At 39.6% G+C, this 15,524-nt stretch overlaps 1 protein-coding gene across 1 annotated transcript in view; it reads right to left on the bottom strand.

The window, feature by feature from the left end:
• The window catches only part of trabd2a (TraB domain containing 2A), a 76,062-nt gene extending 64,721 nt beyond the window's left edge, over positions 1 to 11,341 (bottom strand). Inside the window, exons 1-2 of the mRNA XM_012869457.3 lie at positions 10,585 to 11,341; positions 8,753 to 9,313 (exon numbers count right to left, since the gene is read on the bottom strand). Of these exons, the coding sequence (XP_012724911.1) occupies positions 8,753 to 9,313; positions 10,585 to 10,689 (666 nt within the window). The 5' untranslated portion in view covers positions 10,690 to 11,341. The remainder of the gene's footprint in view (positions 1 to 8,752; positions 9,314 to 10,584) is intronic.
• Positions 11,342 to 15,524: the final 4,183 nt, after the last annotated feature.

The raw sequence follows: 15,524 nt of genomic DNA, 5'->3' as shown, positions 1-15,524 counted from the left end.
TGTGGAGTGAATTTATTCCCGTTTGAGAAGATTTTTAGACAGGAGAAAAGGGAAAAAAGTGAAAGTAAGAGGATCTCCACATCTTTTTCTCCGGTGTCATGTATCCAGACAGATGGACAGATAGTGTCTAAGGAAATGCCAGACACAGAATACGCCACTGTTTGGTCAACAGTGGAGAGGAAATCAAGCACTTTGGTGTGGCATGAGACCAAAGTCAGGCAGTTGTAAGGACATGTTGGAAATTCAATGATAGAGCTGTATGTGCACATTAAAAGGCACATATACCCACAGAAACCCTTCATTCATACCCTGGCATGAACTCTTAGATGCAAGCACAGAAAAGCACATGTGCATGGAAACATTCACACACACGCAAACAATATTAAACAGCAATTACATGAGCCAGTACACACTAAACGAACACGCTCCATGCTGGAATTACACATGGAAAGTTTATTCCCTTTAATCATAAGCAGCGTGATGCAAAATAGATTATTTTATAAACAAAGGGAAGACAAGTGAATATAGTAATACAACAGGATGATGGATCATGAGCAAAATCTTGGTGTATTGATACTATTTTAAAATAAATTACTGCAATAATCCACTAAACATCTGTTTTCTGTACAATTGAAAAATACACATTTCCTGCTAATATCTCACATGATGACGTTTTCTTGGCATTACATATTTCAATGTCCACATGATTCATAATTTTTTCCAATAAAGAATGTGTATCTTTTAAGCCAGAGCAATCACATGGAAGTGAACTGAGCTTTTGCCTGAAGAATACCCTAATGAGAACAATAAATTTAAGCAAAGTTTAAGATGTATCGCCACTTGAGTCATATCTTTGGCTGTATGGCCTCTAAAGCATATTGTGCATATGTTATCACTGCAGGCCATTCTGCTCTGAATCTTGCTGAATTAATGGTTTTGATGGCAATCCCTGATTTGTCTGTTTATTACAGTGTATTGCTGCCGTCATATTCATACCTGAACAAACCCAATTACCCATTCAATCATGAATACAGACACAAAAAGAATATTTGAAGTTGGATGGGATTTTCAGGAATGGTATGTTTTTTTTTTTATCAAGAAGAGGATGGAAAAATCTTCTGAATCACATTGTGTAAATACGTAACAGTGGAAAAGAGCCTGCTTGTGTCCATACACACAAAGTTAGAAAACCATCACGGTACATTTTATATTTTGAAAGGCTACTATCCTAAATAGTGTACCCTAATAATAAAACATTTTAAACTGGATTATGCAACTAGCTTCCATCCCTTAGTTGTGATTTTTGAATGGTGAACAACGTTTAGGATTAAAGTCAGCCAATAATCTAGTGATTGTACCAATGCTAGCTAGTTTGGGAGGTTTATATCTATTAGTTCTGAGTGCAACACTTTGCCAGTACTTTGTCCTTATACTTTTTGCATCAGCGTTAAAAGTAATCTCCAACATAACTGGTTGCATGTAAAATTTCCTATTGTTTCCTTTTAGCTAGCAGCTAGTTTGCTTGATGTCCCCAAGCCCCGAGTTGAAATCCAGCATCTTTGCTCTACATATAAAACTTGATCTAAATGAATAGAATAAACACTTTATGTAATTTTACCAGTGACTCCCATCATGCTGCAATCTCTACTTGAGAACAAGGTCCTTTAATATGTTTAATGCATCCGGTTGGACACAAATACATCCCAGATACATCCTGTTATTGGCCTTCATTGCTAATACCAATCAGCAACAATAGAATTAGCCAATGTCAAGCTTCGCAAAGGTGTGTTTATTCTCTGCACACAATACTTGGTTAAGTTCTCCTTTGGAATTACTGCATCAATGCAGCATGGCATGGAGGGGACCAGCCTGTGGTACTGCTGAGGTGTAATGGAAGCCCAGGTTGCTTTGATAATCTCACGTCTCATTTTCCTCTGGACAATAACGCACAGATTATCTATGGGGTTCTTGTCGGGGCAGTTTGCTGGCCAATCAAGCATGGTAACACCACGGTTATTTACCCAGGTTTTAGTACCTTTGGGGGTGTGGGCAGGGGCCAAGTCCTGCTGGAAAATGAAATCAGTATCTCCATGAAGCTTGTCAGGAGAAGGGAGCATGAAGTGATGTAATTGGCTGTGCCTGAAGTCCGCAGTCAGCACAGTGAACCAACACCAGCAGAAAACATGGCACTCTAAAACATCCCTGACTGTGGAAACTTCACGCTACACTTCAAGCAACTGGACCTCACACTGGACTTCGGTGCCTCTCTAGACTTCCACCAGACTCTGGGGCCTTGATTTCTACATGAAATGCATACTACCTTCTGAAAAGAGGACTTAACCACAGAGCAAACAATCTGTCTCTTTTCTCCTTAACACATGTAAGATGCTTCTGATGTTCTCTCTGGTTCAGGAGTGGCTTGAAACAAGGAATGCAACATTTGTAGCTCATGTGTGGGATGTGTTTGTGCATAGAAGTGGATCTTGTTGCTCTAACTTCAACTTCAGTAAAGTTATTGTGAAGCTCCCCAAATTCTTGAATGGATTTTGTTTGACAATACACTTAAGGCTGCGATGATCCCTGTTGCTCAAGCACCTTTTCCTACAACACTTTTTCCTTCCACTCAACTTTCTATGAATATGCCTGGATACAGATCTCTGTGAACAGCCAGCTTCTTCACCAATTACCTCATGCGTCAATGATTGTCTTTCGAATGTCTGTCAAGTAAGCAAACTTCCGGATGACCATATAGGCAATAATATGCCCATCAAATGCCATTTACAAGCTGAAAATACTTAGTTTTAAAATTATTTTTTGATTTCTAATTTTCTGAGAGACAGAATTTTGGGTTTCCATTGCCGGTAAGCCATAATCATCACAATTACAACGAATAAAGGTTTGAAATATTTCACTTCGTGTATAATGAATCTACTAATATGACTTGCACTGTCTGAAATGAGCATCAAATAAATTTAATATTCTACTTTTTGTAGATGTACCTGTAGCTGTTTCATCAAAAACAGATACTTTGAATTTCTTCGTTATTGTATACTTAAACTGTGGGTTTTCATTGTGTTTCCTTAGAGCTTGCGTATTTTGAGCATGCAGAGCTAAAGCCCTGTAGTTTGTCAGTTTAAGTCAAAAAGGAAACACAGGTTGTCAAACACAGGCATCGTCATGATACCTTTAATGGAGGGGGAGTCTACTGATCTCAGCCTGTATCTCAACTCTCCTTGTTCTCCCAGTAATGAATGACTTAAATGGGCTTCAAACATTCCTTCTCTGCTCTCACAAAACTTACACTGAGACCCGCATTCATCACATTTCCATGCACCATTACACCCAGTGATGGGAGGAAAGAAACAACACTTTCATTAGCGGGTCTGCACCACTGAGGTGTGGAATGTCCCGTGGGTTTCCAACAACAGTGACAGAGAAAGCGGGCCTTCATGCGGCCATTGTAGTCCTGGAAAAGCTCACTTAGTGTAATGGGCAAGGCTGAGCCCGCTCTTCAAAAGATGGGGGGCACCATCCAAGAATAAGAGCAGTCATGCTTAGCCAGATTAGAGAACTAACTAAAGAAAGTAAAAAATCTCTGTGCTTTGGTAATAATGAGCTAAATGGGCTTAATTTGTATTGACAAGCAAACTCTTAAATTGAAAGAATACTTGTAAGGAAACAGGTGATCACTTTTAAGCCAACAACCAAGTTATGCAGCTAAATACGTCATTAGAAATTCACCTCCTTACCAAAATATTTCAGGGCGTTTTCACTTTAGGTAAAAAGGATGATGACCATTAAAATCTCAAACAAATTTGAAATACTCATCTAAAGACAATGAGCAGTAAAAAAAAAAAAAATCTGTGTTGATAACAACTTCAAAAAGATGTTGATTCTTCCAGAATCAGTCCTGCCTCTTTGGCTATGTTCACACTGCAGAATTTGATGCTCAATTTCGGTTTGTTGCTGAAATCTGACTTTTTTGGGGGGTGAAAAGATCGGTGTGGTACGTTCACACTGCCGTGAAAAAGACCGATATGGGTGGATATGGGCAAAAAGATTGGATTGGGGTAGCATTTTGCTTCAGTGTGAACGTAGCCATCTTGTGGAATCCTGTACAAATATAGACCAAATGTTATGTTGATACAAAAACTATACTCTTGGCTGCCTTTTAGTCACTTTTGTACGTCGTGTTTTATTGAATATTTCGGACATGACAATGAAATGAAAATCCCTGCTTTTAGCCATAAGCCTCAGGACAACTACAAAAACTGTGATATATGCCATGTAATCTCACTTTAATTCGTTGCTACGGATGAAAATATAAAAATGAAACATGACCGCAGGGCCAACTTGTCCAAAACTTCAACAGACCATTATTTCAGAATGATTCCAGAGGAATTACCACAACTTTCCGATGTGGAAATCAGTATCAAGGATCAAAGATCTAATCCAGCTTGATAAAACATATTTTTCAGTCAAGAATGATGATGGGAAAGTGTTGTTTCACCAAGCATGTGTGTTACTCATCACACTCTGCTCAGACATTTTACAGTTGAGCTAAACAAAAAAGGCTTTTAATGGAAATTACACCTATGACAATAACATCAAACTGGGAGGTGGAGGTTTTCTGAAATATTGAGGCAGTGGGGTTAAGGCATTTGTTGAGCTACTGGTAATAAGATAGAAACTGAGTATGAAAAGTGTGAAGTTTCAAGCTGTGCCCTGTTTTTATGCAATGGCAGGACAAGGGCTTGTTATGTGGTACTGAAATTCATTGTTAAGGCTGTGGGGCTTTGTATGTATTATTCACGCAAAGCAGTGATGATGCTAGGAAAACTCCATTAACCTAAGCTATTCACCTGACATCCACCACCGTTATGTGTCAAAGCCAAAAAATACACATACCCCTAGAGAAAATTGATAGGAAAAATATTTGTATTTTTTTAAAAAGATGCCATTTCTTGGGAATTACTAATCTGAAAAGATAGTTGGATGAGGTTGATATGGGAATGTTTCTATCTTGCTGAGTTTCAGATAAAATTCGGAGTAAAAATGTAAACCAAAAGGTCTTTCCTCTAGCCAGCCTTCCTCTACCATCTTTCTATTTATTTGGTTCAAAAACTTTTTCCCAGTGGAAAAATTCTATCCAATCTTCTGCAAATGATTGACAAACTGAATCAGTGATTTTACCTCGGAATGATTATACCATAGATACAGTGCTTCTTAATCATTGACTTTCTTCCTCACAAATACACCAATAACAGCACTGTTGCACTGAAAGAGCAACTTTAAAATAACAAACTTTTTAGCTTGTCGGTGTTGTGCTACATGGTTCCCCCCCCAACCATCACTGCAGAAACTCCCAGGTAATATGCAAAAGGATTTCATAGTGATGGCTACCCCTGAAATATGTTTATAAAGCCTGAAAAGGTCACAAAGGGGCACAGAGTAACAGACAGGCAGGTAGTCAAGGGGACTTAAGTGCAGCCATCTGAGGAACAAGGCTGCTTTTTGTGAATCTGACTAGAGTTATTAAGATCAATTTTTCCTAAATAATAAAGAACATAGGGGAGCACGTTGGTGAGTGTTTGCACAGCTGATTATTAACAGCAGACTTTCCTCCACTTTAGTAATCTTTGGAAAAAAAGATGTCAGGCCTCTGATGCATACATGTGTATGTGTGAGTAGGTGTGTGTGTATGTATGCATGTATGTGTGTGTGTGTGTGTGTGTGTGTGTGTGTGTGTGTGTGTGTGTGGGTGTGTGTGTGTGTGAGTGTGTGTGTGTATATATATATATATATATATATATATATATATATATATATATATATATATATAGAAAGCTCAGAAGAATACAGTTTGGCAGCTTTAGCCTTGCCCTTGTATGATATCTCAGCCTAAATTAACCTCAGACCTCTCTTTCTTTTGGCTGTTCACTGTACCTTCTATCTTGTACAACACACATACATATATATGAGAGAGAGAGAGGGGGGAGAGAGTAAGAGAGAGAGAGAGAGAGAGAGAGAGAGAGAGAGAGAGAGAGAGAGAGAGAGAGAGAGAGAGAGAGAGTTAGTTGTCATTGGAATTGTACGTTTCGACGATGTTTGTAGTCTGTATTTAATCCATCCCTTCAGAAGCAGTGGGCAGCTTTTTGCAGCACCCAGTGAGCAATCTGGGGACACATGGTGGCAGTCTGCAGGGTTTGAACCGGGTACCTGTCGCCTTATGAGAACTCAATCGCGCTGATTATGCTTCTCTGAAAAAAGGATAAAAGTTGTGTGGCTTTGGGATTTAAGTTGTGAGGAGTTGAGACAGGTTCTGGGTGGCCAGGAGGTGCTTCCAGGTGACTGAACAACTATAGTTAATTCTACCAGAAGAGAGCACTTGGTATGTCTTCTGGAAGAAAAAAACTGATATTGAGACCTGGTGGTGGAATGAGGAAGTACAAGAGTTTGTTTGGAGAAAAAGATCAGCTAAATAGAAATGTAACACTGTTAGGATGGTAGAGATTAACAGGAGGATTGCAGCATAGACGGAAGGTGAAGGTAGCTATGGCCAAACAAAGAGCAGACAGTGACCTGTGTGCTAGGTTGGACAGTAAGAAGGGAGACAAGGATTTATACAGATTGGTGATGCAGAGAGACAGAACAATGGATGTTCAGCAGGTTAGGATTGAGATGGAAATGTTACTGACAGGTGCAACAAATGTGAAACGACAATGGCAGAAGTACTTTTCAGAGTTGATGAATGAGAAAAAGGAGACCAAGGACAGAAGAAGTGACCACTGTGGATCAGGAAGCAACAAGAATTAGTAAGGATGCAGTAAAAAGAGGCTTTCCAAATGATGAAGACTGGAAAGGGGGTTGGTCCTGATGATATATCTGTGGAGGTATGAATACTTATAGCTGAGACAGCAATGGAGCTTTTGACTAGAATGTTTAATAAGAGAGCAAGAAGATGTCTGAGAAATAGAGACATGTGTTGATACCAATTTTCAATTTTCCAACAAGAGAGATGTGCAGATTTTTGGCAACTATGGAAGAATAAAGTTGATGGGTCGCACAATGAAGTTGTGAAATCTAGAGAAAGCATGAAGGTGCCAAGTCTGGAGTAGCAGAGAAGTACGTTAGAGTGGTGCAGGGCATGTGTAGGTGTGACAGTAGCACAAAGTGGGATTGCATCATGGATTGGCTCTGAGCCCCTACTTGTTTGCTGTGCTGATGGACAGGTTGAGTTTACACAAGAATTTCCCTGGACTATTATGTTTGCAGATGACATTTTGATCTGTGGTGAACAGGTGGAGGAACATTTCCAGGTTTGGCTTTCATAGGAGAGAAATGGAGATTAGTCGTAACAAGACAGAATACACGTGTGTGGATGAGAGGGATCCAAGTCGAGCCAGGAGGTTACAGGGAGCAGAGATAAAGAAGGTGGAGGATTTTAAGTACTCAGGATCAACAGTCCAGAGCAACACTGAGCGTGGAAAAGAGGTGAAGAAACATGTTCAGTGTCAGTGAGAATGAAAAGACAGTTGTACAAGACAGAAGATACAGTGAGATGGAGATGGATGACTTGTCACGACAAGCCAAAAGAAAGATGTCTGTGGTTAATTTAGGCTGAAATATCATACAAGGGCAGTGCTAAAAGCAAAGCTGCCAAACTGAATTCTTTTGAGCTTTCAACCTCTATATTTTATGGAACATCCTGGATTTGGATAGTCTGGTAGCTTTTTGAAAATCTCAGAGATGGGATAAGAGTTTAAATCTCAGGGGTATATACACGCAAAACAATGTTAACGGGGTCAACTCTTTAAATCGCGAATATAAGATGCTAAAGACGTATTTGACTGTCCTGGACTTAATTGTTTTGCCTTTGTTTAAAAAGGTAAAACTCTTTTAAACAGAGTTTTACCCAACACCTATGCTGCCGCCTATGGTCCAAAAACAACTAATTATTGACCAACCATGGGGGGAAGTCTAGAATTTTTTTAAAAGAGGTATTGGTGTGTTATTAAAAGCTTAAAAAAATGATCTGAAATCTGCCACAAACCTCTCATATATATGACAATATATGACTACCCAAGAGAACAAGATCATTCAGGCCTTGAATAGATAGGTAAATCAATGAGTCAGTTCTTTCCATCATAAATTATTAACCTCATCTGGGCATATTCATTCAATAACCAAGGAGATTTTTCTCCGATAAGCAGTGTTTCTGAGGCAGGGAAGTGGTGGCGTAGTGGTTAGAGGACAGTTTGCTTGTGTCCTACAGAGGCTGCAAGGTTCCTGGTCCGACTCCCACAGACTGCCACTCAGGGTTGCTGAGTAAGACCCTTAGCCCCAGAATGCTCTCAGGTGCCACAAAGTACCTGCACACTGCTCCCTAAGCGATGAGTTAAATGCAGAGGACAAATTCCATTGGAATGCACAGTTTGTTGCAATGACAATAATTAATAAATAGTATTAATTTACAACACAATCTCTAAGGTAGGTTACATTTAAACCTTCCAACCCACTTGAAAGCATGAGAGTGCATTTTAAGCTACCCATACATAGATGTTTCATATCTAAAGTTATTGTGTAAAGAGAAATCATAGATGTGGGGTGCGCACACTGTCCAATGAAACTGTAAACAATAGGCTTGCAACATCAGGCATTACAAACATTACCTACTAAGCCATGTAGAACACCACATAATAAAAAATAGAAAAAATATATTTTTTGATTTTTTGTAACGTTTCAAACTTACCTGAGAGAAATTGAGACCATTGAGTGGATGGCATTGTTCCTCCACCTTCTCCACTGCGCCCGTTCTCTTCCTCATCCTCTCCGCCTCCTGGGCCAAGTACAGGTCCAGCACCGGCACCCCTCGCGTCTTGATGTCTGCCTCGGTTAATGAGTTCACCATCAGCATCACCCACACGGGACGCTTCCTTTCCCAATTCCCAGCTATGGCATTAAAGAGGTAGTCAGCATAGAGTCCCTTCCCTCTCTGATCGGGGGTCATCCAAGATGGCATCATGAGTTTAACATACTCGAGGTGTCTTTTAAGTCTCCTGTAAATGTCTCTTGGGAGGACGTTCTGCAGGTTTTCTCCTTGGGGGAGCAGCTGACAGCTGGTCAGGGCTGAGATGGTGTAAGGGTCAGTCAGGTCCAGCTCAAAGTAAATGATGTTGCTCTCCTGGAAGGCTTGTTTGGAATTTTCAGGGATGAAGTCCCAAACACGGGTGTAGGGAACATGTATTGTACCATAAAAATATGATGGGGGATCCCGTTTGATAGTCCACAGGAAGGAGTTTAGGTCGGTTTGCTGAGGAGAAAAAAAAGAGCTGTGAAAATACTCTTTGAGCACAATGTGACAAATCGTTTATTTAATTTTATACAGGAATAAACACAAAGTGTGGCAGTGAACCCCCATATCTATCTATCTGTCTACCTATCTATCGATCGATCGATATTTAACTGGATTTATTAGCTCCTCATTATTATACTTGGTGCCATTTCACATTGCTCAATTAATTTACGGGGTACTCAAAGGCAAGTTAGTAACACATAAAGGCACTATAACGGAGGCAAGGGTTGAATTTACAATTACTTTACAACCAACACCAGACTTGTCTGACACCAAGAACTTCTTTGTCTGCCTGTTGGACTGCTAACAGACTGATAATGACTTTTTAACAGGCCACTTAGAACCCAGGTGTCAAAGAAACAATACACATGTGGGTGATTGTCAGACTAAAGGGCTGTTAACCTGAATATTCTGCCTTCCTGTTGCCACTGAACAAATCTCTCACAAAGGTCAAGGAAAACGTGTAAAAGCAGACGTACTGTAAAAGTGACTAATAGGTGATCAATAAAGAGTGTGTGCAATTTGTAAAATATTAAAACCAGAGCAAAGACTCATTCATTAAAATGCTTTTCTTGTATCTGTTTACTTATGGCTAATAAAAAAAGAATAATGCATTCCATTCATTTCTTAATGGAGTTCATATTAAACAAGATAATTTACACTGGTTGAATGTTTAGGGTCATTCTCACGCTACAAGATGAACCTCCACCCCTGTCTCAAGTCCTTTGCAGCCTCTTACACATTTTCAGTATTCAGAAATACTCACTTCCAAGTACAAAGAGTGCTAGATTTTATTTACGGGCATGAGAGTAAAGAAGGCTAAATACATATGTGTGTCACACTTTTTAGCTTTTGATCCCACAAATAAAAATGCTTCTCCACTTTATAGTTGTGAACTATTTTGTGCTGGATAATCACGTCAAATCCCACTAAAATCACACTGATATATGTAACGTTATAAACTGTGAAACAGTTCAGTTGTGGATAATTTGGTAAGGCACTCTACTAGTAGTTTAGCAGTCTTTCTAAGTCATTCTAAGGCAACTGAGGTGTTATATTTCACCATGCAATGCATAAATGAAACAATTATGTTCAAACAATGAAAAGATTTGAAACAAAAGATAAAGGATAATTAACCACAAAGAAGTTTAGACGGACCTTTAAGACACATTAAATGACTCGTTTTAACTAAGGCAAGCCCACTGATTCATGTTTCCAAAAACTCTTACCTTCCTATTTAATTCACAGCTGGACATGTCCTTCAGCCTCCACTGGTCTGCACCGACCAGCAGGATGAGACAGCACTGGATGAATGCGCCCCAAGTGCCCCGCATTGTGCACCGCTCACCAAACTTGTGCGCGACAGCTCCAACGTGTTTGCAACAACAGCCCTGTTTGTTTCTCCAGCATGCATGGAGAGCGGTCCTTACGCCCGCAGCCCCGGCACCATGCGGTCACGTAAAATGGGCTGACAAGTATCCAACAAAACCGCCGAGCTCAGTCATGTTCCCCCAAAGCCTCCTGGAAGCTGCTGCCGCCGATTCACGTGTTTTGTTTTTTTTTTGTTTTTTTTAATGGGTGAGGGGAGAGAGATGTCCCCCGATGCTTTACGCAGGGTCAGATCATCCTTTCACCGCAGATTTCCAAACTTCTCCACCTCTGCAAGTGTTCTCTTTAAAAAAAAAAAAAAAAAAAAAAAAAAAAAAAAAAAAAAAAGAATATGGGACCAGAAGTTTGCAAGTCAGTTTAAGCCAACAGGTCCGAGCTGAGTCAGCGTCCCAAAGCCAAAAACAACAACGCAAAAGTAAAACAAAACAAAAAAGTCTGCGTTTCACTTGTTCTGATTCAAGACCAAAGTAAGCAGTAAAAGTTCTTAAACCAAACTTCTCTGCAGTTTGCGCTGCATGCTCGCTCCTCAACGTTTGTGCGTCTGTGTCAGTGTGAGAGCACGCAGCTCCACCACCCCCTTGGTTTACCCGCATAATCCCACCATCGCGACCCCCATTCCACCCTGTCTCACACGCACGCACACTCACAGAAGCAATAATCTGATTAAACATCGCCTTCTTCGCGTAATCCATGCTAACACACCAAGTTTTTTTTTAATGGCGTGGTTACGAACCACAACGACATTGTGTACATATTTTTATTTACAATTCCCCCTGATTTAATTAACACCAAGTTATTCCCAGTTAGGCTGATCTCTTGTTGTGACCCCACAGGAGGGCACCAGACCAATGGGTGCCAGAGGCGAGCCCGTGGATTACTTACAAACTGCAAGCATTAACATGAGAAAACCTGCAATAACAACCTTTTCTTCTGGGTGTTTGAGGACAGACGCAGTGTAACACCTTTTCATGAGGATTTACGCTTTCTGGGAGGAGTTGGATTTCCCTTTTCTTTTTATTTATTTATCAAAAAACAGTTTTATCATCATCATCACTGGTGGCTGCACTCCAGTTAATTAAGTGTGCGCTCTCATCTTTAAACACACACACACACACACACACACACACATACATACACACATATATATATATATATATATATATATATATATATATATATATATATATATATATATATATATATATATATATATATATATATATATAATCAAACAATTAAAACAAAAATAAATGTGTTTTGAAAGCAAGTAATGACTGAGAATTTGGATTTCATGCAATGAGATTTGAACCAGATGACTGGTTTGCTTCTTATGCGAAAAGAAAGCCTTGGATCACAATGGGGGCAGTGATGTCATACGTATGCGTGAACACAAAGCGAGTTGATAGCGTGAAGACAGTCACCACGACCAATTTAATGCTGGCCCTGGAAATGTCTGACTTTTAACGGGCCATTAATTGATTCTACTATGTTGGTAGGCTATTTTCAAGACACGAGAGGAAAAACTCTTATTATATTTTGGTTTATTTTCAGTTGAATTGATCCCCAATTAAAGTATTTACAACATTCAGAATCCAGTTCAGGAACACAGTTGGTTAGGTTACATGAAGTTAGTTATGCACACCATTCTTCCCTTGATAAACCAAGTAGAGCGCCACCTACTGGCCACGCCCGTTGCTGCTAGATATTCAATACTGTGTCCAAATGCTCTGAGCGTTGACGTCATGTAACCAGTTTTTTATTTTTTATTTTCCAGCCTATATAGAGTCCATTACCTAACATGACTGCATGTTGAAATAAAATATAAAAAATAGAACTTAAAAAAAAGTGGTGAGCAAAAAAGTTGTATTTTACCAAATCATCGATGCTACAATTAGTCGCCTCCAAGCAGCCTAAGAGATGATTTTAAATGAAGCACTTCATATTAAGTTTGTACTTTATTTTAATAAGTTGATCAGGGTCCGGACACTTGTAGTCCATGACTTATATTTCCCTGGGATCAAATTATTGAATCATACAGTAATGTTTCCTGCCTCTTGAAAATGGAAAACTAAATTGTGTGTCACTTTGTGTTGGCCTACATAAAAATATTAAAATACATTTTTCAGTGGCACAGTGGTGGCGACCCCTGTATGGGAGCCTCAGTCCAATCCCGGCCCCTGTGCATTCCCCATTCCTCTCTTCTTGCAAGCCCATTTCCTGTCAGCCTACTGTCAAATAAATGCCACCAGTGTCACAAAAAAAGAAAAATATAAAATATGTTGCTAAAGGGATAAATTAATTGCAAGGCACTGTGTTGATCCCCTGAAATAAATGAATTGTTTACTGGAGTATCATATCTGCATGCAGTTTCAAGGACTGTGTCACGGTCCTGGATGGAGACAGGATGCCCCACCCCCCCAGTCTACATGCCTACCTTCAGCTATGGTCATGAAATTTGGATCATGACCGCAATAACGAGATTCTGGATTCTCTTCACTCCCTTAGATATAGGGTGAGGAGCTCGGTCATTCGGGAGGGGCTCAGAGAAGAGCCGCTCCTTCTCCACATGGAGAGAAGTCAGCTGAGGTGGCTCGGGCTTTTGTTCCGAATGCTCCCTGGACGCCTCCCTCAGGAGGGGTTTCAGGCATGTCCCACCAGGAGGAGCCTCTCAGTTGGCTCGGGAACAACTTAGGCATCTCCCAGATGAGTGTCTGTGACAGGGAAGTCTGGGCACCTCTGCTAAGTTTGTGGAAGATGAGTACAAGTATAATTATTTCTGATGATTAAAAAACCACGCCTTTACTCTCTGCATCACAGTCTTCACCACACCTATAAGCTGCCCTTGCAAAGACATGGAGCAGCCATTAATTTATTTATGTATTTACTTATTGTGCAGCAACATAGGTTCAGAGTAAAAAAAAAAAAAGTTGAAACATTTAACTTGTGTTTATTTATTTAGCGAGAGAAGAAAAGTTCAACATTGTTTTTTTTAACTAAAATAATTGACGCTGAATTACATAATTGGCAACCTGTTAGATAGGGTTAACTGAATCAATTGTATAGGCCTATTTCTGCTAGCTACCCTTCAAAATGAGAAACACAAGAGAACACATTAGTAAAGCAGATGTGTCTTGATCCTCAGTCAAGAAAGTAGCTTCTCATCTCATGTTGCCTTTGTGTAGAGGCTGAGAAATAAAAAAGTGAAACTGTGACAAACATGGCTGGACAAGTTAATCTCATCAACACAGTGAGCAAGATGGAAGGGGAGATAAGAGATAAGTCCCCAGCTCTCTGTTGGAGAATGCCAACAGATGCTACAGAGATAAATGAGACATTTATTTAAGGCTTTTTTTTTTCTTTTTCTTTTTTTTACCAGGTGCCAATAAGTGTCCTGTGGGCGCTATCATAGCAGACAAACATTTCGGCTGGTAAATCTGCAAAATGTAGAAGAAAATGGGGGAGAAAATGCATTAGGAAATACAAAAAAACAGCGGCGTCTGTAGTTTTCAGAACTACTGCATGTCAAGCTAATTCATCCAAGCTGTTGGAAGATCACACGAAAAATAGAACTACAAACATATATGAGTGTGTTGATGATGGTCTTTTTTTCCCCCCCCCTATGCTGTGCAGGATTAAAAGATGACCATCTGTGCATCCGCTGCTACAGACGCACACCTGGTCTTCATCTCCTCTGTCAGGCTGCCCTGTCGTCCTCCCCTTGTTCTGTTTAGAGTCACAGACAGAACGGCCAGATGAAAGACCTGTTAAGTGATGTTTTATTCATGAATATCATTTATGGTTCTGGACTACAGGGAAGCAAAACCTCATGCTTAACTTTTCACTCGGGATCTGGCCTGTGGCTAATAATGCCTCACGGAAGAGCATCTATGAAGAACTATGTCATTGCTGCGCTTTAACACAATGAGCTGTCTTTATAACTTAAACCATGAAATAATCTAAATACTGATGAATAATAAAAGAAGAATGACTTGAATTTTGCAAAGGATGACTGTATATGTATATTTGTTAGTGATCTGATTTAGGCGTGCTTAAAATCGGTGAACCATCATTCTACATTGTGTTTATCTTCTAGGAATATTCAAAGATTAAATTAAATTCAGTTATTCAATTCATATAAAATAACAAAAATATATAGTTTCTTTTAAATCAAGCCTTTGCATTTTAGTGCAATTTATTTTTTTTATAAATGTGCTCTCTTTGAAACCTGTAAGAGACCCTGATGTTTCCAAAGTCAATACTGCGTCTACTGTACATCTGTGCATTTCCACTTTAAAGTGTCCTGTTTGCAGACTTCAAACAGAACGAGGGTCCTCCGAGTCTTCCCGAGCAAACATCTGATTCTGTCTCTTTAGAGAAACCTTCAAAAGGATTTCGTTATATGGAAATGACCACATACGATTCATCTTATAAACACTGGGTGGTGGATGCGTTTGATCCTGTCAGGTAACTCCTACTCCCGTCTTTTTGTCTTTGTCCCTGAAAATATTGCTGTGACAAAAAAAGGGAAGGATTGTTTTCTCTTTTGTGAAAAAGTGACAGTGTCCAAACTTACGCTTAAATTTTGTAGCATTCTATAGAAAATGCTTGTTGAAACATACAGTGTTTGGCACCACCGGTAAAGATGTTAAAATACATTTATCTACAATCAAGGTGGAATATTTCATGTTTAGGTACATTTACTCACCTGGGGAGAAAAATGTAACACTGTTGCCCCTTTTAAATGTATTGTTACCACATTTAGCAATACACTTAAAATAAA

This window comes from Fundulus heteroclitus, chromosome 8 (genome assembly GCF_011125445.2).
Source record: "Fundulus heteroclitus isolate FHET01 chromosome 8, MU-UCD_Fhet_4.1, whole genome shotgun sequence".
Classification (NCBI taxonomy): Eukaryota; Metazoa; Chordata; class Actinopteri; order Cyprinodontiformes; family Fundulidae; genus Fundulus; species Fundulus heteroclitus.
Note: the sequence above shows the minus strand (reverse complement) of the source record. Positions and strands in the feature narration are given on the sequence as shown.